The 27,458-nt window shown below is 36.4% G+C and overlaps 3 protein-coding genes across 6 annotated transcripts in view; 2 read left to right on the plus strand and 1 right to left on the minus strand.

Annotated features, from left to right (window-relative positions):
- The window catches only part of LOC117291450 (retinoic acid receptor alpha-like), a 48,261-nt gene extending 43,828 nt beyond the window's left edge, over positions 1–4,433 (plus strand). For all 3 annotated transcript variants that reach the window (XM_033773139.1, XM_033773137.1, XM_033773138.1), the window contains 4 exons: positions 280–465; positions 941–1,145; positions 1,638–1,796; positions 2,690–4,433. In XM_033773139.1, coding sequence (XP_033629030.1) covers positions 280–465; positions 941–1,145; positions 1,638–1,796; positions 2,690–2,781 — 642 coding nt within the window. In that variant the 3' untranslated portion in view covers positions 2,782–4,433. The remainder of the gene's footprint in view (positions 1–279; positions 466–940; positions 1,146–1,637; positions 1,797–2,689) is intronic.
- Positions 4,434–6,724: 2,291 nt separating this feature from the next.
- LOC117291451 (coiled-coil domain-containing protein 103-like) lies at positions 6,725–10,223 on the minus strand. 2 transcript variants are annotated; one of them, XM_033773141.1, is made up of 4 exons: positions 9,912–10,223; positions 9,286–9,508; positions 8,849–8,999; positions 6,725–8,708 (listed from the first exon to the last, which is right to left on the minus strand). In XM_033773141.1, exons 2-4 carry the CDS (start codon positions 9,432–9,434, stop codon positions 8,283–8,285), a joined length of 726 nt encoding a protein of 241 aa, XP_033629032.1. In that variant the 5' UTR covers positions 9,435–9,508; positions 9,912–10,223; the 3' UTR covers positions 6,725–8,282. The 2 variants fall into 2 exon arrangements, with proteins under 2 accessions (XP_033629032.1, XP_033629033.1); XM_033773142.1 differs by having other exon boundaries at positions 9,286–9,531.
- Positions 10,224–14,254: 4,031 nt separating this feature from the next.
- LOC117291449 lies at positions 14,255–27,298 on the plus strand. Its single transcript, XM_033773136.1, has 8 exons — positions 14,255–14,382; positions 21,510–21,601; positions 21,945–22,089; positions 22,600–23,648; positions 24,177–24,305; positions 24,888–25,014; positions 25,538–25,648; positions 25,865–27,298. Exons 1-8 carry the CDS (start codon positions 14,340–14,342, stop codon positions 26,050–26,052), a joined length of 1,884 nt encoding a protein of 627 aa, XP_033629027.1. The 5' UTR covers positions 14,255–14,339; the 3' UTR covers positions 26,053–27,298.
- Positions 27,299–27,458: the final 160 nt, after the last annotated feature.

The following is a 27,458-nucleotide window of genomic DNA, read 5'->3' on the forward strand; positions in this document are numbered from 1 at the left end:
GACTCAAGGTGGACCAATGGGCAACTCTACAGTTACTCACAACCATCAGTATTCTCTTGGGTTTCTTTCTTTTGAAACTTTCTACTATCAAGTAAAATATCAACAAAATTTCAACGTAACAAGTCAGAAAAAAACACCATTCAGATTTATTTGTGTTTAGTGTAATGTGAGTAACTGTGGAAATGGCCAAAATGTATAAAAGCCAGTGAAGTTGTTGATTATTCATTGCTCGTTATGATTTTTAATGTATTCATATATGGTTTCTCTTTGTTCTTGCAGCCCGAGGAGTCGCCGGTCCGTCTTGACATGTCCGACACCAACCTAACCTTGTTCAACTATGTCACAGACATGTCATCCAAGGCAATCATTATGGTGGTGGACTTTGCTAAGAAGCTACCTGGATTCTTAACCCTGACTACCCAAGACCAGATCACTCTGCTCAAGGCAGCCTGTCTAGAAATCATGGTGAGATATCCAACCTAGGGCCTAGTCTTTAGTATGGATCTATTACTAACGGACTTTGCTCCTAATTAACTAACCCTCTCTCACCCTACCTACTTTTACGTTTATTTTAATGCTGCCATAAATCACAGAATAGTACAAAATATTATATAATCAAACTGACAGTTAGGCATATTTTACAAAAGTTAACATAAAAGTGAACTTAAACAAATATTGTGCTTTGCTTGTATAAACATTATTAGCAATTTAATTATCTTTGAACATTGGTTGTCTTGTAGAATTTGAATACTTGCAGAATACGATATTTTAAAAGTTGCTATTGTGCTGTGTATTTTTATTCACTGTTCATTATAATATTGTTTGGTGTTTTTAGATTATAATTTGTTTGTAAAGCGCTTTGATGCTTTGGAAAGGCGCTATATAAATGCTGAATAATAATAATAAATAATAATGATTGCCGTTCCTCCCTGATCACCAGATTCTCAGGATAAGTTCTCGTTTCAACATCGATGACGGCAGCGTGACATTCACCAGCGGCCTCCAGCTTTCACAGGATCAGTTGAAGAACGGAGGTTTCGGCGGACTCCTAGAGACTATTCTCCAATTTGCGACGGCCATCACTAAGCTGAAGATTGACGAGACGGAGGTGTCATTGCTTTCGGCAATCTGTCTCATTAGTGGAGGTGAGAATCAACATCTGCCCAAACTATCTTAAAGTAATTTCATGTCTCAAAAATACAAGACCATTCTGGCTGCTGTAAATGCCCCCAGATTGGTTTGCTCTGTAGCTATGTTTCATTTAATTTTCATTAATTATTTTCCTGATCTGTTCTTGACTGTCTTTGACTCAAAAACATTGTACTGAATTTATTTATTTTGCCCTTTTTTGACTAATATGGAAATAATCTTTGATTGATTTGAATTGACCTAAATTTGAAAAAAAATTGCCTACTAGGAACCCACTAGTTGCCATGAAATTTGCATTTTCTACATTTACTTTGTTTATGACAAAAACCCTATGTGGCCTCTCGAGCCTTATCCTTATCAGAACTGTATCTGGTATGATCTGAAAGACACTCGAAAGACCCTTGTGTATTTTAAAGAGGTTATTTCATCCTTAAGAAGTAAAATCCATGTATTAGTTTTATCTAAAATAATTTTGCTCCTCTTGACAGATCGCTCTGGCCTTGAGAACCCAGTCCAGATTGAGAAGCTTCAGGAGCCTCTCCTTGAAGGGCTACGACTTTATGTTAAGAAACGGCGCCCTCTCGAGCCGCATATATTTGCGAAAATCCTGATGAAGATTACAGACTTGCGAAGCATCAGCGTGAAGAGTAAGTTTAGATGCAGGAGCTGAGGTTTTTTTTTATTTAGTAGGGAATATGTAAGGGCCATGTCACTCGGTGCAATATTCAGGCAACCAGGTCCAGTAAATCTCCAAGAAGAAAAAGTATTCCACTTTCATCTTCGAATTGTCTTGGAGTCAGTAAGGCCATGTCCGACTGTCCCTTGACTTTGGCTACAGCCACAGCCAGTGTTGAAGTATAGGCAGATCTAGCCGCAGCTGTTAGCCGAAGTCGCTGTCTCAGACACGGCCTAAGATACTGTTATGAAGATGTCTCTTGTGCTGCCGAAGTGTTCCTTTTGCATGTAGTTGCCTGAAAATATTGCCCTGTGCGACAAGGCCTTTAGACTTTCACCCTTGCTTTGTAGATTGGAGTTGCTTATTACTGTTACCTGAAGCCAGTATGTGTCATCACTCGCAGCAGTTAAGCCAATAACTGTAACATAAATTCTGATGAGTCATATCAGCATGAATTGGCATGGACAGCTTGATTTAGAGTCGTTGAACTAAATCTCTTGTCGAAAGATTTCAGTTTCTTGACTCCAATAGTATGACAGTCTGTTAAATATTAATTTTTGACATTTTGATGCAATTTAATAGTTACCACCAGATCAATACTTGTTTATTCTTTACATTAATCGTTGTGTGATTTCTGTTCTGAGGCGATTGCCAAAAAATATGATGTTGCGAGGAAATGGTTGATATGAGAGACAGTTACACAAGAACCCTTTTGCTAGCCTATTGGTGGATACATCAAGTCAGACTTTGTCTCTCAGCATTTAAGTCAGACTTTGTCTCTCAGCATTTAGGTATAAACTTCGCTGCATATCAAACCCCCTATTCCTATTAATGGACTAATCTGTTTACTTCATTAATCAACAGGTGCTGAGAGAGTGCTCCATCTGAAGCTAGAGTTACCCAACCGGTTCCCCGCCCTCATTAATGAAATGATTGACAGAGCCGATAACCAATGAGAAGGTTTGCATGGGTATTGAAGAGGTTCGACCAAGCCTGGAAATCACAGATCAATCAGATTGCTCTTTATGAATTTAAAAAAGGGAGGGTTATTTTCGTGATTATAAACTTAGTTAGTTTAGATAAAACCATCAAGGAAGTTGAAGATAGTGACAGTCTTGGAAACTACAGTGGAGTAGACGGGCATCAATCTGTGAAATATCTTCAGGCCCTCTGTGGTTGACTAGCAGAATGGATCCACTGGCAATACAAGGCATGCCCAGATGCACCAATCAGAGAGCCTGTTACTGAAAACAGCCAACCAATTGGGAGACTCGTCTGTTAACTTGGCATTGGCTGCTCCTTGGAGATTACAAAGAAAACAATATTCAGATCATTATTATTAATTATTATTTTTTTTTTCAAAATGAGAATCGTTTACACAAGGATCTTGGTTTTTGAAAAGAAAAAAAAGTCTTGTGCTGTCATGACAAAGTTGCCAAGAAATTTTTAGGAACTGAAATTTAGTTTTGTCTGTTTCAAAAACAGATGAGCATCAAAGTTTTACGAAGTATTGCTTTATTGACTGAAAGTCTAAATTGCCATCTTAATGCATCAAATTATTCTATTATGTTGTTTGGGGTTTTTAATAATTTTTTTTAACCATATCATCTTGAAATGGTGACTTATTTGGATTTTGGCAAGAAGGAAGCAAGGCTTGGTACCAACATCCAAAAAAGATGTTGGGAACAATTAGAAGATGAAGAGTTTCATGCAATACCCAAAGGAATTCTATCTAATCAAATTCAACTTGATTGTGTATATTTACACAAAAGAGGATTACAAAAGGTTGATATTTTCTGATAATTCATTGACCCACTGACTGTTTATGTTGTCATTTCATGACCTTTTTTATATCTACCATCTGTACAATCCACTGCCCAACATTAAAGGATTTTAAACTGGTTACTTTTTTGAAAATATCAAGTTATAAACATTTAGAAGAGAGGAACATGCTGGCATGACACACATAAAGTGCGGTTCAACCTTAACAAAGTTGAACATGAAGTGAACTTTCTTGCATTGGCTGTGGGAAAGTGGTATTGTGATTATTTGCATTAAGGAAATTTACTTGGCAGTTTCCACATGAAGTATGAAACGATTTAACACTTATGATCTTCATACCATACAGAAAAGCTAAAGAGAGCATTGACTCATTAAATGGGTCCTATTGACCTACACAGAGGTCATATTGACTATCTGAGAGGTCAGATTGACTGTTGGGGTCACACTGACTATTCAGGGGTCGAATTGACTCTTCCAGGGGTCATGTTGACTATCTAAGTGGTCAGATTGACTCGTCATTAATTCTTTGTGGATCAGTATCAGGTGATTTAACGCTGCATCACATGACTCTTCCATCATTCCATATTTCATATGCACATTGATAGTCAACCATAAGTGCCGTCTAAATGACTCAAGTAAACTGTACATTAGTATCAACATTACAAAACCATCTTGCTGTCATATTCAATCAGTAATATTCAGTAGCTGTTCTTATCTGTCACCTGTGCCCAATTTCATAGAGCTTATTAGGAGAGTGTTGCTATCGCAACTACTGATTTAGAATATTGCACTGATAACAAGCTTTTTGGGTAAATTTGTTTCAGATTGGAATGGAAAAAAAAAAGTAGTTTCAGCAGCATTTTTCTTCAAGAAAAATCAAATCCTTGACCTGAGTTTGGTTATTAACAAAGTGTCTACAGTTTTTCTCACACATGGGGTGATATTTTGCAAGATGTCGCAGCAGGTAAAATCAGAAGGCACATTAATGAGTTATAGGAAACATATCGCTTAAAGTTTACTTGGCTAAAATAGACCTGAATGATTGAAATGCGACAATTTAAACCACTCTGTTCTCTACAACTCCTTAATTTTAGAGAGAAAAAAACTATTCTGAATCTGTGGATTGAAAATCGTCTCAAAATTATTTTTAGCTTAAGACCATATTTTGGTTTTTATCAAAAGGAATTATTCCCTCACGAAATTGATCAAACTGAAATGTTCTTTCAAAAAGATTGTGATCACACAACTTGTCATGTTTCTTGCACTTACCTGAAATTAATTTTATTTAAACTTAAATTTTTAACAAATCCAACAAAAGAACCCAAAGGATAATTCAACTAAACTAACCAAGCAAGGATTTTTTGTATAAACATAAGTTAAAGGGAAGTTTTGAATGAACATAATGTGGAAAATGAATCAGTGGATAAATTTGCGAAGAGATACCCATGTGGTAAGATGATAATTTAATTAGTAATCGGTTATTTTATCAACAATAGTTGAGTCAAGAAATATAAAACCAGTTAAGGGAGAGTGGTCTTTTTTTCATTGTTCAGGTTAACGTATCAGATGATCTTGTGTACAGGAATACCAACTATTTTTAAGACTTCTTTAAACAAACCAACCTGTATATTATGTAAATTTGTTTAAGTCATTGGGGCCTCATTGCAAATGGGTTGAAACCCAAACAACCTCTAGCTAGTTCATCTAATGAAACTCGTACAAGAATTGAATCATGTGCCATAATCATATGTAGTTAACCACTAATTTGTTTTTGCCTGATTGTGTATAAGTATTGTTATCATTTTTTATTATTGTTATTTTGTTTTTGTTCTTGCAGGCTTAAAGCTGACTGGTTGTAAAATAGTTGTTTATTTTCATGAAATTATTAGCATGTGATATTTGAGATCGAGTGTAGTGTTTCATTTTAATATTTTGTTTTTAAGTATTTGGTTTATTTAGAAGTGTAGATGTTATTCTCATCAAAAACAATAACGTTACAAAATCTATTGCCCACCTATTTCAAATTCTTATTTCCTTCAAGTTACTTGAAAAGTTTGTTTAAGTCCACCTTTGTGACAAAGTTAGAATGTTTATGTCTATAACGTTTAAACTTGCTCAAACTAAATACAAAGGTAAAGAGAGTTAGTGTAAAATGTCTGTAGAAAACATTGCCGTTGTTGAATATGTTGAGTCCATTCTAAGCTTTTGCTTTTTGTGTTGCTATTCCGCTTTTCAAGACCCAAGCTAAAAATGTCTACATTAAATTTGCCGAGCACATATAAAACAAGCTTAACAAAAACAGGTAACCGGTCAGAATACAATGTAATGTTCATTGAAGTTTGACTGGTGCCCTGCTATTCTTGCTCAGCAAAAATAAAAATTGATTGATAATTTTGTTGTCTGATTTACGCTTATGGCACCTGGCTTGGTTTAGTGTGAAGCCTGTTTAGATATGGGTCTTGTGTCCCGACTGCTTTTTGCCTTGGTTCTAATACGCACTAGATTGTGTTGCAGAAAAACAATCCAAGGTGTTTTCGAAAGCACAGCTTTGTTTTTACCTCGGGTTTAGGCTTAGTCTTGGGTTCGATCCACCTATTTAAAACTCAAATCTGAAACAGCATATTTTTGAAATAATTGATGGATCCCTAGCCTAAAAAACAAAACTGAACCTGTGGTTTGGAAAATTGGCATTGGGCATGTTGGTTTCCAAAGACGTGTCATTTCTGAAGTAAAAATAATTTCAACGAAAGGATAAGGTTATAGAGTAACCTAAAACTTAAAATAACTATAAAATAGATTAAATCATGTTATATTTAAAAGGATTCTCAGCCAAACTTTGGTAGTATATAAAACTTGAAAGATTTGAGATAAGTTGACTGTCACACAGATACAAACAAATTCCAAATCATGAACAATTCCTGTGATTTGTAAATTTCCCATTTTTTTTTCTTTTGCTGAAATATTTGTTTTTCCATTTTGTTTGTGTTTACTGTTTTTATGTTTTCCTTTAGAGTAGCAGATACTAAGTATTGGCTTGAATACTGTTCTTGAAAACGTCTTTTAAAAAAACAACTCTTTACCTTCAGACATGGATGCTTACATTTAGGTTCTTAGCCAGTTTTTTGTTAATCAAATAATCCCTTATCTCATTATATTAACTGTCCCTTTTTACTCCTTTAAAACAAAATGTTTTAATGCTTCCATTGTCCTGAAGTGTAGTAACAAATTCTATCTAAATGTCCTATAGAAGTGTTAAATATATATAATATATATAAATTGCCTCTGGAGTAGGTCCGGTTTGGATCGAAAGCTAAGGCCATCTACCCTATTCATTATTTTAATACATATATTAATATCTCCAAGATAAAATCTTTATCATTGTAAACTCGAATGTGTGACAGATCCCAAAGTAGTTTTTGAAAAGTTATTCTTAGAAAGAAGACTTTTTACATTTTTGAAGGAATTGTTTGTGCTAAATCTGGGACCAATTGGATACAGTAAATTAGTACAGACTCGGAACAAACTTATCATTCTACATCAAAATGAAAAGAACTTGTATTTTTATTTGTTCAATATACAAAAGATGTAAGATTCGACATTGTTAGGCCTTCACACTTTAGTGTATGGCTTTACAAAACCCTCATGTGTACTGAACTGGGATTACTTTGCCACGCTTTGTTACGTTTAGCAATTGGGTTAGCTGTACTCTACTAACTCCATTGGCAATACCAGAAGAGTTTGAAAGGTAGGAACGGTAATGATCTAGGAACATCTAAAAGTTTGTTGATTAAGAATGTTTATACATACAACTATCTGCAGGCTCAGTTTGTGCATCACATAACTGTATTCAATATCTGGCCATTCACGCTCAAATAGTCAGAAATATGAATCATGTTTTCATTGTTTGTAAAGTTCAAAATGTTAAATTACTGGACTATAATTGTTAACTAGATTGAATTGATGATTGATTCTTATGTTGATTATTGTATCATAAAAAGGAGGTTCAGATTTCAATTAAGAAGTTCGTTACCAATCCTTTAATTTTCAAAACAATAAGTGGACAGGTAACCAATATTGTTCCTTACTCATGCAGTAAGTACCATGTCCAATATTGGATACCAGACTTTGTAAAAACTACTTCATTGTACCATACAAAGCCATTGTCTTGATGTAAGATAACAACTAAGTTCATTTTCCCCCGTTTGTCAGATAACAATTTCTCTAGAGAGAAGGTGCCACTTTGTTCAATCTAAAAGTGTAACAAAATCATGCCAGAAATATTTTTAGTCAATTTGTGTGACAAATTTTAAACACTTAATAAATAATGAAGTAAAACTACTATGATAACAATGCCATAGGCTTGTCTGTTAAAGCTTCTATTACCTGCATGTACAAAGGCAATGAAACAAATAAATCACAACTGATAAGTTTCTGAAGAGCTTGTAGAAATGGTCTCTTGTTTCAAGTTTTTTATTTCCCGTTTCTTTTATGGTGTGTATCCCCCTGCTGTGGCATATTTTTGTGGCTGTATTAATAGCATTGTCTACTCTTCAATGGGGTCTCTTCTGTCATTGTTCGTACTACAACTTTTACGCTTGTACACAAAAGTATATACACTGGTACACGCTACACCCAAAAATGTTGGGGTTCATGTAGGTGCCTACAGCAGCTGAGCTCATATTTTGTACAATTCCTTCACTCTACTTAGTTTATCTTTGAACCCATCTCCAGAGTTCTCAGTCTCATCTTTAGAGTTTGTGAGTTGTGATCCGTCTTCAAGATCAGCAAGTTTCTGGAATAGTTCCCCAAGCTTCTCTCTCTCAATCTTACTGAGGAAGTCTAGATTGAGTCCAAATCTCTTGGTTTCTGTTAGACTCCACATAATATCAACCACACAGTGCAAGTCATTTGCCTGAAACTCCTCATTCATTATTGTAAGGATTTCTCCAAGAAGTCCGCAGCTGATCTCGTTAAGGAATATTAAGGCAAGTCCTTCACTGCCAATGCACTTCAGAAGGTTGTATTTCTCGCTGGTTGTTTTGTAGATCTGTTTCCAGTCTCGGGTGAAAGCGGTGGAGGATTTGGGCAACTTGTCTGGTGTCTGTAAACGACCACAAGATTCTTTCAATTGTTTGATTGATTATTGGTTGTAGAGAAGAAGAAAAGCAAGGATTCTTTTTTAGTTAGTCTGCCTGAAACAAACATATAAATATTAAAAGAAAACGAAATTTAAGACCTCACCTTTGAGGAAATATCACAAGACTTGGAAGATTCTGAAGAATCATGAGTCGTTGACTTTGAGGTGTAAGGATTCCAAGGTTGGTTACGCTTTCCCTGACCAATCTTATCCTCCTTCTCAAGGGGTTTAATATGAGCAGCTGCGACCATGTCCCTGGAAATCAATGGGTACAGCAAAAAAGATGTTTAATCTACAAAAAAGGGATTGCAGTTTCAGTGAGAGTGACATTGGTTCCAAACTTTTTAAAAGTATTTTATTTCCACATGAAAGATTACAGATATGTTTTTGCAGGGGAAACTTAATATGTTTTGGGGCTGAACGAAAAAAAGAAACTTGGGAAAACGATTTCATCTTGATCCAATATACACATTTTGGTTATTCTGAATGAGCTCGAACACACTGAATGGGGACAGACAACGTCCAGTCATTTCAATCTCACCTGAATTGCTCATATGACTCAACCTTCTGGCCAACGGCTCGCATTTTGGCGTCGTTCTCACGCCAATACCGTGCATCCTTCTCTACGGCTTGTGAGAGTTCCTGCTCTAGTTTACTGAAATCTATCCAATCCTCTTTCAAGTTTGCCATGATGGACGCAGGCTTTGATTGATGGGCGGGATTCGCTGGATGTTTTTTACTTCTGCATCACTTTAGTTTATTATCTGTTGATAAAAATGATACGTGACTGTATGTTTTTGTAATGTTGTTACTTTCTGCACAATCAACAAATACACTTTTAGTTTTAATATCACTGCTGTATTCGACACTGTTTCTTTTGGGTACTAAAACTGGGTTAAAATTAAATTCAAAGGTACCGTTACAAACAGCGCTGGGTAACGAGCTGGTTTAAACGTAAATAAAGCCATAAATGGTTTACATTTCTGTTTACTTCTTACTTGTAAAATCTAAGTAAAAACAAAAAAGGGAATTAATAAGACGGAGTTTTCCGGCAAGAATCGAAAAAACTGGCCTTCTTAGAGAGTTAATAGAAACCACGTATAAATGATGTTCATCATTATTACAATTTACACTTCAAATGTGGCTATCTAATTAGTCAAAACTTACTATTCTTCAGAAACAAAACGCTAATGACACCCAAGCAACCGACAACAACACAACTCAGCGGCCATTTTGTAGTTTCAATAATTTTGCATACCGCCCTCTCTTGGAGTCAATTATTCCTGATCCTCCAGATAACTTCGGAAGATTTGGCCAAAAAGAAGGCGCTGTTACACATGATTAAGCATCAATTCTACGCAAAATTTGCCGTAGGGATGGGGTAGAGGACACTGCAAAATACTTCCCAGGTAAATTTTACTTCAGTTATATAACTTTTTGCGGGAAAAAACAGCAAATTTTGGGGTAATAATTCAGAAACAATTTTGTTGAACTTTTGACAGCTCATTGACATTGTGGCGACACCAACTCCAAAGACAATTTCAGACAAAAATCATCACAAATTCGAATTTAGTTTACAGTACTCTTGTCTGTGCCCTCGTTGTATTGTGTACTTGGGACAAGTTGCAATCGTAGAGTTAACACAACATCCCTGGAATAAACTGATAGTGATAGCCATAATTCATAAATGAATTGTTTTGGGATAACAACTTTTGGAATAGCGCCCTCTTTTAATACAATCAAATTATAGAAATCATTCTAGAATCTGATTGGGTCACTGAGTTGAAAGCTCTACGTACTTGACCTACTTCTCACCCGCACACAGTGCATAATGCACACGGCATACCGCGCTACACAATGGCTGAGCGATGTCTGTTATTAAGCTAAGCCTCAGAGAGGTCAGTGTGAACTTGCAATCTCGTTTCTTGGGATCAAAGCCGAAGTAGGTCAGTGTGTCACTGTTTTTCTTTTACGTTCCATTTTTGGAAATGAATGAAGAAACGCTGCTCGTCAAAAAACTTCATGCTATAGTTGGTGATTCAGTGGCCAAATAATCACAACTATAGTGTCACGAAGCTTGCTAGATAACAAATGCAACTTTGACTCTGTCTTTGTTTTGGAAAGGCAACGATTTTCAGAGGCCTTTTTTCGTACAGCTGGTCGCCGTGTGTGGAGTATCGGCCGGGTACAGTGTGCAGTCCTAACTCTGTGGCCGTGTGGTGAGTGTAATTGTTTACTGTAGTAATACAATTTTACCGTGTTGGTTTATCTCCATTGTTGTGATAGCAGCCTTGTCACGAGTGGCCACTATCGTTTTAAGACTAATTTGTAAATTGTAGCTCAGTTTATTTTCTCCATTTATTTTATCTGTTTAATGTTTATTCAATAGACAACATTGTGCACAGACAGGTAATTAAAAAGTAAATAATCCTGTGTTTTGTGTTGGTTGTAACTCGCTGTTGGAGTGTTGGAGGCACCTGGGTTGAGAGGAAAATTAAACCGTTCTCGTTTGTTTGAACTTGCCGACTCGTTGAACCTATTTCAGCTTGTCACCGACATCACTCATCCCCCTTGTAGTGATGATACCATTTCTTCTGGGTCCACTATCGACTTGGTCTTCAGTAGTTCTCCACATAACTTTGTATCCGTTGAGACTGTTCCCAACCCTGTTACCAGCGATCACCTTGCCGTTCAGTTCGTCACTCGTCTGAACATCTCCTCCGCATCCCTCTGTTGTTAGACAGTTTTTGTCTTACAATCCTGATTCTATCTCTCATCTCAACGCTCTCCTCCAATATGCACCCTGGGATCTTGTTTTTGACAAAGATGACATCAACTCTTCATGGGAAGGTGTTTTGGATCTGATTAATGCTGCTGTCAAAGACGCCATTCCTGGTTCTAGGAAGCGGACAAGGAAAAGAAACAATTCTCCATGGGTTGATCTGAAACATTTGTGCTCTGTAAAGCGTAAACTGTTTTCCAAGGCTAAGCGCTCTGGATCTCTTGTTGATTGGAACACTTACAAACTTGTACGTAATCAGCTAAAATATTGCTCCCGCAAGGCTTATAAACACTTTGTTGATAACATGTTTTCATCTAAGGATAACAAAAAACGGTTTTGGTCCTTTGTTCGTAGTAGAAAACGATCACCTACCCCATTGTCTTTTAAACATGGAGCCCAAACACTAGTCAACCCCCATGAAATAGCTTGTGCTTTTAATACTTATTTTGCTTCAGTTTTTTCTGCTGATGTCCCCGTTTGTCAAGACCCTCCCACATGTGATTTTCCCATTCCAGCTCTGTCTAGTATTAACTTCTCAGTTGATGATATTCAGCGTACCTTATCTTCCTTACCTCTGGGGAAGGCTCCTGGGCCAGATGGAATCAACGCTAAATTCTTGCGTAACACAGTTTCTACAATCTCTCCGGTTCTCTGTAGAATCTTCAATGATTCCATTGCCTGTGGACGCCTTCCCCGTGGTTGGAAGCTTGCCAACATCACCCCTGTGTTTAAATCTGGTGACCGTTCCCTTCTTAGCAACTATAGGCCTATTGCTCTCACTTCTCTCGTTAGCAAGATCATGGAGAGACTGTTAGCTAATGCTGTTAAAGATCATTTAAATTCTAATTGTTTATTGTCTGATAAGCAGCATGGTTTTGTTCCTTACAAATCTTGTGTCACCCAACTTATGAATGTGTATCATTCATGGGCTACAACTTTCGATAAGCGTAGTCCCCCAAGGATTGATGCAGTTTTCTTAGATATGAGCAAAGCCTTTGATCGTATGCCCCACCATATACTTGTTCGTAAACTTGCCAGTAACTTTAACATCCGTGGATCTCTCTGGAGCTGGATAAAAGATTTTCTGGTTGATCGTCAACAAAGAGTCACATTTGTTGGTATGAACTCCTCATGGTCCGTAGTTAGCTCTGGTGTTCCTCAAGGAAGTGTTCTTGGGCCTCTTATTCAATTTATTCATCAATGATATATCTTACAACCTCAGTTCTAACTGTGTTCTTTTTGCTGATGATGTATTAATTTATCGTCCAATCCGTTCCTGTTTAGATGTAAGTTCCCTCCAGCATGACCTCGATGAGCTAAGCACTTGGAGTGTTTCCAATGGTATGACGTTCAACCCTACAAAGTCCAAAATCATGCATATTTCCCGTAAACACTCTCTCGACCCCCCTGTTTACACTCTTTCAGGTTTTCCTGTGCAACCTACATCCTCTGTCAAATACCTTGGAGTCACTCTGAATGCTCAGCTTTCTTGGAATAACCATGTAAAAAATGTTGTTTCAAGTGCCAATAGAACATTGGGCCTCATTAAGACCATTGCTTTCAATTCTTCTGTTTCAGCTAAGTTCTGTCTTTATAAATCCCTAGTTCTCCCAATTTTAGAACATGGCATGCCAGCTTGGCTCCCTCATACATCTCTCCAGACACAGGCCCTCGAACGGGTACAAAAACGTGCTACTCGGTTTATTCTTGGGCAGAGGATGGGTGAGATGTCCTACTCGATAGACTTAAGTCCCTCAACTGGTCGTCTCTGTCAATTCGTCGTAATTTTTCTGTTTTGTATTTTATCATTAAGTGTAAGTTTAACCTTATTCACTGCAATGTGGCAGACATCATTTCTGTCAACCATAGATATCCTAATGTTCTCACCTTCAAACACCTGTATGCTAGAACCGATGCTCTGCACTGCTCCTCATCTTTTTCCCAGACTTTGGTCTAGTTTGCCAGAAAACATTTGTAATTCACTACTGCTCTTGCCCTTCCACAGCTTTCTCAAATCACTTAGATTTTCTGTCTGTCAACCTCATGAATCTACTGAATAGTAGCTTTAGCCCTATCACTTGTGCAATATTTTAAGTCGTTTTAATTTATCTACAAGTTAAGGTTTTATTTATTTATTTATTTCCCTTTATTGTTTATCCTTACCCCATCTGTTATTTTTACTTATTTATTTATTTTTAATTTAATTTATTTTTTATTCTTAATATATATGTAGCATTTTCTATTGATTTTTAATTTTCTGCTTTTATTATTGCTTTGTGTACTATATTATGTTAAATCTATATTAATTTTATTGTGTACCCCAGGTGTGGGGCAACAGATCTACGGATCATAGTATGTATTTGCTTTTGTTGTCCCTTGCCCATCTTGGGGTATAATGTTGTCAATGTATTTTGTCTTGTACTGTTGTGGCGAATAAAATAATAATAATAATAATAAAAACCAAATTAAAACTAAAGCTAATAATATATGCTGTGGACATTCTCTCACAGGGAGATGGAATTACTTTTAAAAGTTGCTGGACATTTTCTGAAAGATTCAGCAAAGGCTTGAGATTCCATTTTGGAATTGTCATGCCCATTTTTATTTGAAAAAGGTGTTTTCATTTGAAAAGGGAGACAGAGTCCATGGCCTCTGTGGCTGCTGTGGAAAAACAGTAAAACTTTATAATTTCTAAATGAAATGTTATTTTTGTGTATCCATGCAGTTATTTAATACAGTTCTGAACAAGAGACCGGTTCCTTTGAGACAGAGCATCCAAAGCAAACCTGGCAGGTCAGGAGACCAGATGCAAAATGGAATGGGAAGTACGAGATCGTGTTGGATCGGGTGCTTTGGGTGAGTCAGGAATTTGTATTCCTAGAACATTTTGAAAACCACAGATTTGGTTTGTACTCTAGTTTTAGGCTAAGTCAGTGAAACCACAGCTCCGACTTGTTGTAAGCTTTTTTAGTTTCAGACCTTTTTGATAGTATTTATTTTCCTTATTTCTTGCTTTTTTATAATTGTTTTTCCATTAATGTTCTGTCTTGTGCTATTGTAACTTGGTGTGTTTGTATTGGTCGAATAAATAATAAAAATAATAATAATAACAACTCATGCCTGTTTTCCTACCTCCATGGTTTGCATAATGAGGTTGTAACTGAGCATTTTGGCCATTAGGCCTACTTCTGTGCCACTTGAAATTCATGTTCCTAAATTCTAAGGTGGAAATTCTGTTGGACTGTTCACTTCCTCACTTTGCCAAGTTTCCTTTCTGTTTCTCATGTCTAGAGAGCTGATCATATTATTAACCACAAAATACATAGGTTTAGCATTAAAGAAGGTCTAGTTTTATTTATTATTTTATTACTTTGTAAAGGTGCATTCTCAAGCGTCATGGCATTGTCTGATATTTAACAAATAATCATATTCAGTTGTGATTTAAGTCCAGGAAGATTTCATGTGCAAAAAGCTTTGAAGATGTATTTTCACTCTCTTATACTGACGTCATCCATTTCCCCTTTTAAATGTTGTTGTTTTCTTCTCCATGTTTGACCTTTTCAAAACATTAATGGGAATGGATAATGGAACAGCATTTATTAGTCAATCCAGTAGGAATGTAAAGTGAAGCTTTATCTCTCCAACATATTGTTGGTGCTCAAATATAATTTTGCCCGGTCTTTTTAGTTTGTACTCTTTTTAACAATTATAAAGCAGTGCATGTTATTTCTTAGGGGGTATTTGTCATTTTATTATCAGTGAGATTGCAGATTTAAGCTAAAATTATACTTGGATTGATATTACCCATCCTGTTGTTTTGTTTTTAGTCATAATTTTTAAATTTTCTTTGTACGAATTGTTAGAATAAATATTGTACTTTTTTCTACTATTGTGGATGCATAAAACAGACCTCAAAGAGCATCCAGTCAGTCTATTAAATGAATGCCATTCAAAACAACCTATCATGTTTATTTAACCCCTTTTCCTGTTATATGAAGATCTTCGGTTACTGGGTGAATCGAGTTACTTCCAATAATATTTAAACTCGCGGCCGGTGAATAAAACCATGATGGATGCACAGGATGTAGAATAATATATTGCGACCTTTTTCTGAGCTGTGATCTTTTACAGAGCTGTGACCTATTTCTGAGTTGTGACCTTTTACTGAGTGTAAGGTATACATGTACTTTGATGAGTTACACAGAATAAGAAGGTCGTGCAAATCATCCATGTATCTATGGTTTAGCAACAAATTACCACTTTACTCTTTTTGAAGTATCGTTTAATGGTAATGTGTAATGAAGGGGATGTACGACAGGGCTCTCAATGCTCTCTGAACCACTGGCTTAAGTTCATGTGTGTTTTTAACTTTAAAGTGCGCGGTTTCTGTTTCCTCCATGTTAAAGCAAACTATTTACAGGTCTATTGACCCAGTAAACCTCTGGAGAACAAAAAATGACAACAAAAGTTGGAAAAGAACTAGACAGCAGAACTTGTTCAGTAGCCTAATTGGCAATATTGACTGGACTCTGGCCAGACCATTTGTTACTCTAGTAGCCCTGAGTGCCCCTGAATGGTCTACTGATTTCTCTTGTCTTAAATTCAGACAATTAAGATTAAATTCAAGAATTTTGTTGTTGAAGACCATCAAATAACAATTACTTTAAGATTTTTTGATGCCGTTCATGTAACCAAGCTCTTACAAATACTTCATTTATTTACGCTAATGTCTAGTTTTAGATGGACTTTTATCAACCCTCATTGTGTGAACAACTCTTCTTATCTTATTAGTCTCCCCTAATTATAATTTCAAAAGAGAAATTAATCCCCAATGTATTGTTCAAACATTCTGGGTCAAGTCATTATTTTAGTCCATTGATCATCTTCTCTGAGCCTGTTTACAGAAAGGTGGGTCCCAAGATAAATTGGTAAATTCTCTAGTTAAATATTAATCGTTAATGACGTTATTCTATCAATGCTCTTTGTCAAAGGAGTGTCTAACCCTGTGCATCATGTCATACATGACACGGTTTCGGCAACCTCTGCCATCCAGGATGCCCTAGAAAAATGTGACCTGTTAATGTGTACAGCCCATGCTGTAGGCATGCTGTAGGTACTGTCTTGGTCCAGTAGGCCATTTGCAAGTTCAATTTAAATACTATTTGGTGTGATTACATGTAGCCCTACTTCTTGGTCACAGATGAATGTTCATTGATTAATCCAGTCCTGATAAGGTGTGGCAGTTGTTCTTCAAATGGCACAACTAAGAGGGAAATGTACATTTTTACTGCAACATTTAAGAGGGCACTAAGGCAATAGCAGGGGGCATTTGGGCAGTTGCTCCGATAATGCCCCTATGAAGCTCAGGCATCTTACTTTCTCTTAAGTATAATGTAGTAATATAGAGTAGGCCTACTCTGCTTGGTTCACACGTTGATACACTTGAAATTACAACATCATTTTATAAGTGCACTCACAAGATATTTTTTACATTTAACATTTTTGTAGAGCTGTGAGTCAAAGCACTCCAAGTGAGCACTTTCTCTTTTAATAAGGAAGGGTTGTTCCAAGAAATTTTGGGTTAGGCATTGCTTTCAACCGCAATTGATGACCAACTTAATTTTTGACAGGTGAAAGTACTGTACAAGTTTGTTCACTGGGTGGCCACAAAACAATTGAATTAGTTCAAATATCACTTGGATTTATGCTACTGTCCAACCCTATCATCATGGGGCTTGATTCCCGTGGAGGAAATTTGTAATATTAGTGAAGTGTTTATGAAGTGAAGTTAAAACACAGGAAGAATGCAGATGGTCAGAAATAACATCATGAAGTAAAATTAGCTGTACTGTATGACTTTAAAACATGACTATTTGGAATAATTATGGTATGGATAAATTTTTGAATTTATTTATTAAGTACATTTCTGTAGGGGATACAAATTTAACAGACTTTGTTTGTTTGTAGGTCTTTTGTTCAGTAATGTTTTTTTTTGCTCATGTAGGCGCCACACTGCCACAACAGCAGAACCCATACACTAAGGGGGGTCTCATCGCAACGAGTCATATTATTTCTGAGAAATGTAAATTACCTCTTTGACCTCAAATCTAATCCATTGTGGTCTATGTGGACTTGTAACCTGTTTTTTTTTTTATTGAGTTCATATTTAATAGAGTGTATGGGTTGAACCACGGTTGAATACTAGTAAAGGAATTGTTAATACCACAAGTGAATAATGAAAAAAAAAATTAATGCAGGCATGCAAGATGAAAGTTGCAGGTCTGTTTAAAGAAGTTGTTTTAATTAATCGAGAAAAACTAATTTGATGAGCTATCACATTCTTTGGAATCCACAGCTCTTCCTGCATCTCTAAATAACTAAAACAAAACATTTTATTAAGTATTTTGCCATTCAGTAATTTGTTTCCATGTCGAATAACCATAGAATGACTAAATATATATAAAAAAATCGTTGTCAACCCCAAATCATAAAAAAATTACCCAGTCAGTTTCCTTTTGTAGTTTTTAATATTTGAAGAAAAATAAATTTGTGCGACCAGAAAATTTCCGCTTCTTTCATGTTTGTCTGGGAAAATATCTATAATTCAATGGAAAAATCCTGAAGCGATTAAAGCATTATTGTACCACAACCATTTTTTTGTTGTGCCTTATTTCAGTCAGATTTACCAACATAGTTGAAAACATACTTTTTATTACACTATTTTTTTGTCACGCCTTTACCACACAAATAGAACATAAGCCTTATTGTGAGCCGAGGCTACATCAACAGCTGTCTACTTTGCTAACCATTTCTAAATTTATACAAATAAAGTATAACAGATTACATCAAAATAGGCAATTATTAGCAATAACAGAACTTCTCTGCCTTTTTTTAGTTCTGTTCGGTCTGTGAACTTTTAACAATAGTCGCAGGTTTCCCACGCTTCTCTTTAAACCAGTACCGGGTCAGGGCCTGCATGTTCTTTGTGACTCTTCCTGTTTTGTTGTCAAAATAACATATTGAGCTTTTGGAGAGTCCAATACTGAGTTAAATAAGTGGAATCAGAGTTGAGGAAATGGTTGTATGAGGAGGATGTGTGGATCCATTTCATGCACCGTTGACTTTCATTAGGAATTGTGCGGCTGGGTTTTTCAAAAAGACATTTAATTTAAGGTTTGGTCCTGGACTGGGCCAAATTTCAAGGCTCTGCTCACCGCAGAGGTCCGGCTAGTTCTCTTTGATTGCTGTGGAAGACAAGAATGGTTACAAGTTTACATCCTTCATAACAGGCTTCATTCATGTAGTTCCCCTTTAAAACCAACAAATGACCTTTTACTTTCCAGTTCACTCCCCTGACCTACTTTCTGTTATCTGAATAATAATAACCCATAAATGGAAATACACAGTCATATCATTCCATCATACTTTCAAACCAAACCATGTAGTTGAATCTCTTATACCTGGAAGGGGGGGGGGGGGATCCCTGATCATAAAAAAACCTAACAGAAAAGAAAACTATGTGAAATGTAATGTATGCTACATGCCAATATTATAAGACATCATATTCAGCACTGATCATATTACAGGTTACTCAGTACTTTCGTGTTTGGCCAGAAAACCGCAAAGAGCCAATTCCTACTTTTCCAGAATGTTGTTTGTAATTCCTCATAGTAATAGGAGCATTTTCAGTTTCTAGAAAATGTGATTTTATTTGTCTGTCACTAGTAGTGAGTTCACATTGGGGTTTTTTGGCAGTAGAGTTCAGCGTGCCAGGCGACTTCCCGATAGGAAAGTCTGGAACGTTATATCCTTCTTCCCATGTGGTTTAAATATTAACATGAAGTTCAGGTGAACTCATCACAACCAGGGATTTGTGGGTCAAAGTTTTATCTAAATGAAGGACATAATTATTGAAAGTAGGCAAGTATTACATGTATAATGTGTGAATGTTTCAAGTTGTTCCAGATGGTTTGTTGGGTATGACTGCACAGCTGAACTATTTGTTTTGCTGATTTGTTTTACAGGGATGGTCTGTGTTTGAGTTGGTGTGCATGAGGTTAATGAAGAACACAAATATAAATGTGTTTTGTTTTATGGTGTCAAGTGTTCTGTACATAGCAAGCAATATTAGGTTTCCCTTTATACCTAGTGACTGGCAAGGTATAAAATTACAAAGAACGGTTTTACAAAATTTAGTATAAATTGTTATTGTTTTTATGACAATTTAGGTATGAGTCCTTTGGCATACTGTTGTGTATTTTTGTGTTAAACAAATCTAACTTAATTCAATTGAAAAACAGTTAATGGCCTGACGTTTCGACCCTAGCAGAGGCTCTCAAAGGCTAAAACTAATTAAATTTAATAAATAGTGGGTAAGGACTTTTGTTTAAATGTGGTATGAAACATGCTCAGTCGAAATTTATAATTAAAATCCTGTGAACATCATGCATTAAATTGCCATAAATTTGGTTCTAGTATATTAAGGTCACTTGTGGTTAATGCCACACTGAGACCAGCTCTGTTATTTTGGTCAGTCCCTCCACTGAGTGTAGCCTAAGGGTATTGACCATCAATGGCCCGAGACAATGGGTCAAGGCTCTGTAACACCTAGCCTGTGAATCAAATTGATTGTATATATTCAAACAATGGACAATTAGATTTCCTCCAGGATTTATGTCTCAAATATTTCATAATTTAACTGTAATGACAAAATGCTCCATTATCATGGAGGTGTACTGGTTGTATTTGGAGCTGAATATTTCATGACCAAGTTTGCTGAAAATTTCAAATTGTTCTCTACCAGTACTTTCACATAATCAGGCGTGTTATTTGCCAGAACTTTTGAGTATCTTTTAGGAAATGAAGTGAAGCGCTCTGACACGCAAAGTGTCAGAGAGGGTTTTGTAGAAAGTCAGTTGGGTGATGATTCTGTAGAGGAAATCAATCGCAGAATTAAGGGAACACTACAGATTGGTGGCAGCAGACTATACCAATTAATTCCACAAATACATTGTTCTCAGAAGTTCACCAGGAACGCCACCAACTGTTTCAAAGTCTCCCATTGTGCATGCATTATATAATTTTATATTATATTTTCCTTTTGTCTGAGAGAGAGAGAGAGAGAGAGAGGGGGAGAGAGAAGAAAAGGGGAATATCCTCTTGATATCTAGGATTGAACTTTGTACATTACTCCAAGTACATACTTATCAGAGCCATGCAGCTTAAGCTCTTATCCTCCAGAGAGACCAGAAAAACAGGGTCAATATCTCCCTCTCGCCAGAAAAATAAGGTCAAAGGTCACATGTCATTCACAGCTACTATGTTATTGTTCTTGGAGTACAGTAAAACATGTATTGTATTACCTTTAAAAGATTTCCAATCCTGTAATTGATTTTTAAGATGTATTTTTAAACTGGCATTTGAACAACTTGCACTTGTGATGAGTCACTGGATATGGATTTACAGTTTATGCTTTTTTAAAGTGGATCAAAGTTGATTAGTCTGGGTCAGTAATTAAATGGGTCACTGCTGGTGGTGGTCAAAAGCTAGGTATGGAGACCGGATGTACTTGCACAATAGAACAATGGTTTTTGGTAATATCGGTCAAGGATTGGTGTAAGGCGGTCACATGGTCGTAGTGTGGGGAAATAGAAAAGGGGCAGTTATCATTTTGCTAATGGTCAAAAACACAATTTGTTTTGGCCTGGAAGATTTAGCTATTCCATCTGACACAGTGTTAGCTTTTCGAAAACTGACCCTCAGATCTCAGTTTTTATTCAAAACATCAATGATGTATGTAACATTGAAGACTTCCAACAAACAACAATAATTTTAACAATCTTTTAGAGGAATTTAAATTGACATCAGTACATAAATAAAGGAAAGAAATATAGTTTTTGAATTTTTTAAGATTTCCACACACCTTAATTTTTTCAAAGGGATTTCTTTATGTCACTTTTAATGACTTTGTTTTTATGTTTCAGATTTTGATATCGACATGAACATTTTGTGTCAGATTTGCTGTGACAGGGCTTCAGGGTTCCACTATGGGGTACATTCCTGTGAAGGCTGCAAGGTATGACTGGTAGACAAACAAACAGATAAACACTGACATGTTTAGTAGAGCAACATTTTGGGCTTTCTCCAAGGTGCAGTTCCTACGAAAAAGAAACCAACAATGTCTATCCTTGAATTTTGTTTGGCACAGCAATTTTCAGAAGCCATTCAACTTGTAACTGCCGTAAAGCCAGGGATCACACCGAAGTGTACATAATGTAACTTAATTTTGTTGCAATAAAACATAAATTCATACTAGTAGTAGTTCAGGGTTATTATTAAAAACCAAAATATCAAGTTTGTCATTACTTTCAAGCTAACTCCTTCTTAATGTTCATTTCTTTGTTGTTTGTTTATTGTAGGGTTTCTTCCGAAGGACTGTGCAGCAGAATTTGACATACCGACCCTGTCTAAACAATGAACAATGTGAAATCAAACGCAGCAGTCGGAACCAGTGTCAATCCTGCCGCCTGAAAAAGTGCAATGACATCGGAATGTCTAGAAACGGTAAATCAGGCAACCTATGACCCTTGTCATGGCTACAAAGTTTTAGTGTGTTTGTTTTATGAACATCGTGGACTACTTTGTAAATATATGAGGTGCATGCTAGTCTTAATAATGACTGATTTTTGTCATTGAGATCAGCATGCACCTGCATATTTGGTTTATTTCACATCAAATCTGATGTAAAAAATTGTATTTGTGAAGTATACAGCCCAGTTTCATCGAGCTGCTATAAGCACAAAAGTAGATAAGCACAACATATGTTTTCTTACCAGATTAAGGCAACTAGTGCAAATACTATATTGTATTTGACTTGGTTACTGGATTTTGCCTATCAAAAGAATTTTATGCACAATTCTGCTTAAGCAGCTGTAACACCACTAGGGTAAACAGTTAAATCAAAAACATTGATGTATCAATTATCTTGCGCTTACACTCTAAAGATTCACTTGGTGGTTGTCAGGATTGTGATCAAATGTGACCTTAAGTAATCTTTAACCTTTATTCTTACAGCTGTTCGCTTTGGTAGAATGTCCAAGAAAGAGAAAGACAAGCTCTTAGCCGCTAAGCAGCAGGTTGTGAGAAGGACGGACCTTGTTACTCTGGAACCACTGGACCTTAGACAATCAACCAGTCAAGAGACAACGGACAAATCAACTTCCAAGACAGACACCGTCTCGCACAAACTGAAAACACCAAATGGGAAACTGGCAAACTCAAGTGCAATAAGGGGCTCGTCACGAGGTGGAAAGAAACAGAAGAATCTAACTCCAGAGGGCGCTATTGATATCACTCGACAAAAGGGTTCTGAGACCAAAGCAGTGCTTGGTCTTACTGCATCGGCCACAGTGCACAGGAACCATCCTTATATAATGACCAATCCACAGTATTTATCTGCAGCCAACCGCCTTCGATATCTTGCTTCTATACCACGCTGTGAAACATCTGAAATTCCGTCAGGTGTTCTCTTGCTCGGCAATCCTGCTCAAAGTCAATCGAGAGAATGTGAACCTACTCCAACGCAGACTGCAGTTGATCAGAGAACAGAATCTGAATACAGACAGAACAAATCGTCTCTTTCCGCAAGTGAAAAGAGAAAACTTTCTGAAATGCAAATCACTCCTGTCAAAGCGCAGGGGAAAATATCTCAGGGTTCCTGCGGGAAAACCGGCCATAACGCCGTCTTGCAGTATGAAAACGGAACCAAAGTCTTACTGAGTGTCTCACAGAGAACTCCAAGAGACGGACCTCACCAGCGCCAAGTTCTTTCACCCGTCCAACATGAAATTCAAAGCCCGAAGACCAAACACAAGTGCAATTACCCAGTGCCAACCAATGCAAATCCCCACCTTGGGAACAATGATCGGAAAGGAAGCAATGTTACTAGAGAGACAGGACGCCATTTTAGAGTAGGGTCTAATGGCATAGATATAGTAGACACCATATGTGAGGCTTATGCTGAAGTCATGGAGGATCAATGGAACAATCTAGAACATATTCTACTCATTGCAATCAGGAAACATATTCCAGACGAGAATTCCAAATCATCAACTCTTCCCCAGGTTTGTGTTTTTGTAGATATTAAGCAATTAGTCGAGGTTTGCGGTAGAACCATTTGTATTAGTCTCTTTTGAGTAGTGTTGGTTCGGGAGACGATCAGAGCATACTGCTTCCAACCATCGCTTCTTTTCAGAAGCAACACTACTCGAAAGAGATTTGCACTGCAAACCTCACTTTATTTTACTCCTGCCATGCAAAACTTCAAATCTTAGCGACCAGGATAAATTCCTCCAGAAATAGAGTTGTAAAACAAAAATAAAGAAAGCACGACCACTCACTTTTCAGAGTGGGAGAGAGGACTCTTGTGGGTGCTATTGTGACCTGTTTTTTGTTCTGGTGGGGGGGGGGGGGGGTTGTTGGGGGGGGGTTAACGAGTAAACAATTGATGTGTTCAGTCACATGTTCAAATTTTCACTCAAATCAATGGTGCATGAAAGGGTTTAACCCCCCCCCCCCCCCACCCCCATGATAAACCATTTAACATTCCTGTAGCTCCATCAATATTTTCCATATTCATCTTGTCTCTGCAGAAGACCATCGGCAGTACGGAGTCCATCTCCGAAGAACTGTTTTCTCATTTATTTTCTCCGGCCATCGGACGCATCGTTGCCTTCACTAAGTCCATCCCAGGATTTGATACAATTCTTCATTCTGATCAGGTAACAAGGGCTTTGGACTTATGGTCTTCAAATAAATACACTACAGTGTGCTTTTAAATAAACATTAATGATGGGTTTTTTAATTTGTGTTGTCTGTGCTGGTGAATACTTAGTAGGATTTGATACTTCGCACGCTGAAATCTCCGGTGCTAAATTATAGATCAATTGCCAGTTGTTAAGATGATTTGATAGGATGAAGCAACCATGTATAAACAATACCTTGAAAGGAATACTAGACTGTTTTCTTTCTTCAGCTGCCCCAAGCATCTGGAACTCTCTACCACTTCATCTTAGATCTTGTCTTTGTACCACAAAATTCAAATCTCTTCTCAAAACTTATCTTATGTCACAGGTTTTCAAGGATTAATTTTGTTGTGTCTGTTTTTGTTTTGTTTTACTGCGCATTGAACACCCAGCAGGGTGGATACGTGCATATTACAAGTCTTATTATTATTATTATTATTATTATTATTATTATTATTATTATTTATTATTATGGTTTTCATTTCTGAGATAAGTTTGGGAAGCGTTACTTTTTTTTTCTTGATAGACTGACAACATGATGTTATTTTTCTGTTGTAGGTTGTGCTCCTGAAGACAGGTTGTTTTGAGGTACTTCTTCTTCAGTTGTGTGAGATACTAGACGTGAGCCAAGACTCTGTTCTCTTGGTGGGCGAGAACTTCACCAGAGAGATGGTCAAACAGACAGGTGAGAAAAAACAATTTAGTCATTTCTTTGTTCTGCTCAATTTTTAATTTCATCAACATTTATTCTTTATATTCAGTTTGGTTTTAACAGATATACACCAAAGTGTGTTAGCACTGTATACTCAGTACTTACTTGAGTTCTGTGAAAAAAAATACAGGCATATTACTCGGGTGGGATTCGAACCCACAACCTTTGCAATTCTAGAGCAGCGTCATACCAACTAGACCACCGAAATTGCCTGGTGGCTAGAGGCAGTTCGAATCCTGTTTTAGCAGCGGGTACTGCAAATTACATATGCAAAACAAACTATACAAGAGTTCATTTTCTATCTTTATTAAGTAATTTGTAAAAGGTTGTTACCTTATATTTACTTTGTAAAGATTACTAAATTGTCTCTTGCTTTATATGTTTGTATGAGTGAATAATTTGGGTGAATAATTTGTAGCAGCAATATTTTTGCTTAGGCTATGCCCGTTTTTTTGGTGTAACATATTTGTCTGTCTTTCTTTTTTTCTTGCCACAGAACTTGGAGAGTTTATGGAAGCAATGTTCTCCGTTGCCAAGCAACTCCTTATTCTTAAACTGACTCGAGCAGAAATGGTTCTCTTACATGCTATTGTTTTAATAGCATCAGGTTAGTCAGTGTTTTTTATTATTAATTTTGTTTCTTCTTCAAACTAAGTGAAAATGGCAAGTTTTGTTTATATGCATATGCAAATTCAGGTCCCATTTTAATTGTGCTGCTTTCAACAGATTGCTATGCAGCATGCACTCACTATAAGCACAGACTTTTATCAACCTGGTCTCAATTGAAGCAATATTTGATGGAAATGTTTGATTTTCTCACTAGATCGTAAAGGCCTCACTAACCCAGAAGCTACTCGTGGAGTTCAGACCCAACTCTCAGGATTGTTGGAGCAATACTTGTACCTCAGCCACGGTCCAGACAACTCCATTTTCCATCGATGTCTTCAGATTGTCTTAGATCTTCGTATCTTAAACATCCAGCATGCTGAGAAACTTGCTTATCAATCCTAACCAGGCATTGTATGTAGCTTTGATGCTCGTTATTAACTGAAAAAGCATTGTCGGTTGGTGGCAGAGATGCGTAGATAGCTTGATGACATGATATAACCAAAGTCAAGAACCAAGTGAAACTCAGCAAACTGCTGATGTCAAAAGTTGTTTTCCAAGTCTTTAGTCCACTTAGCCATAGAATTATATGATAAAGTTGCAATTGAAGTATAGATTATCAACTGTTTCTAGTTTTTACACATAAATAAAAAGTCACTTAGTGTTACGTGATACAGTTGATATTTATGTCTTTTCTTTTAAATTTTTCATGGCTGCAATTTTATTACTGCAACACTAAATTTGAAATACTCAGCAATATGGAAATAATTTCAGATATGCAGTGACAGGTTGTATAGATCAAGTGTAATATACATGAATCTAAAATTGTATTTTTGCATCGCAAAATAGAAAGTATTGAGATACTGTTTATTTCATAAATAAAAGTTGATCTTATTATTGGTGCCTTCATTAGAAAATGTAGTTTATTGGTGGTTAATTTATTTATATGTGAACATTATTTTATGGATGTTAAGTGTTACTGTTACTGTGCTGGCACATTCTAATGGTAACTTTGCACAACACGATATCATCGGTTTATGTTTATGCCAAGTGAATGGTCCATCATACTTCCCCACGCTGCATCAGGAATTAAGTTTGTACAAGTTTAATATGCAAAAGAACTGTCATTAGCCTGGGATATACTTCACCTGCCATGGTGCTGCATCAATTTTAATAAACAAGATAAAAACAAATTTTATTTACTTCATGGTTTCTTTCAAATAATATCGGGACCCAATTTAATACAGATGCACAAAAAATAGGCTAAGTAAACAAACTTATGCTTAAGCCACTCTGAAATTTGGCCCTGAACTTAAAATGTTGGTAGAATATTTTCACTATAATATATCTGATACTCCTTCAATGTCTATTTACTGTTTAAAATTCAATGTTTTGTATAATCAGAATAGACCGTTACATTATTTCTTGTATATAAGTCATCTTTAATATTCACCAGACATATAAGGGCAATGTCTTTCTACAGACAATACAAATTCTTATAAAATGTTTGTAAAAAACTACACATTTTGATTTTTTTTCGCAATTCTCAATATTTTTGATATCATTCGGTTTTTTAAAGTGGTTGCCACAGAACATAGTGGAATTTATCAAAATATGACAATGAAAACGAACAGAAATAAAAGGAGAAAACTTTAAATGCTAAAAATATAAAGATGTGTTTCTCCTCAAGTTTGTTTAAAATAATGTTTTTGGGTTTTGTTTTCAAAAAGTCTTTAAGGCAATCCTTTTTAAACTAGGCCCTTTAAAATTAATTGTATTCCCATTCAAATAGGGGGCGGTGTATATCTATC

Source organism: Asterias rubens, chromosome 6 (genome assembly GCF_902459465.1).
Source record: "Asterias rubens chromosome 6, eAstRub1.3, whole genome shotgun sequence".
In the NCBI taxonomy this organism is placed as follows: domain Eukaryota; kingdom Metazoa; phylum Echinodermata; class Asteroidea; order Forcipulatida; family Asteriidae; genus Asterias; species Asterias rubens.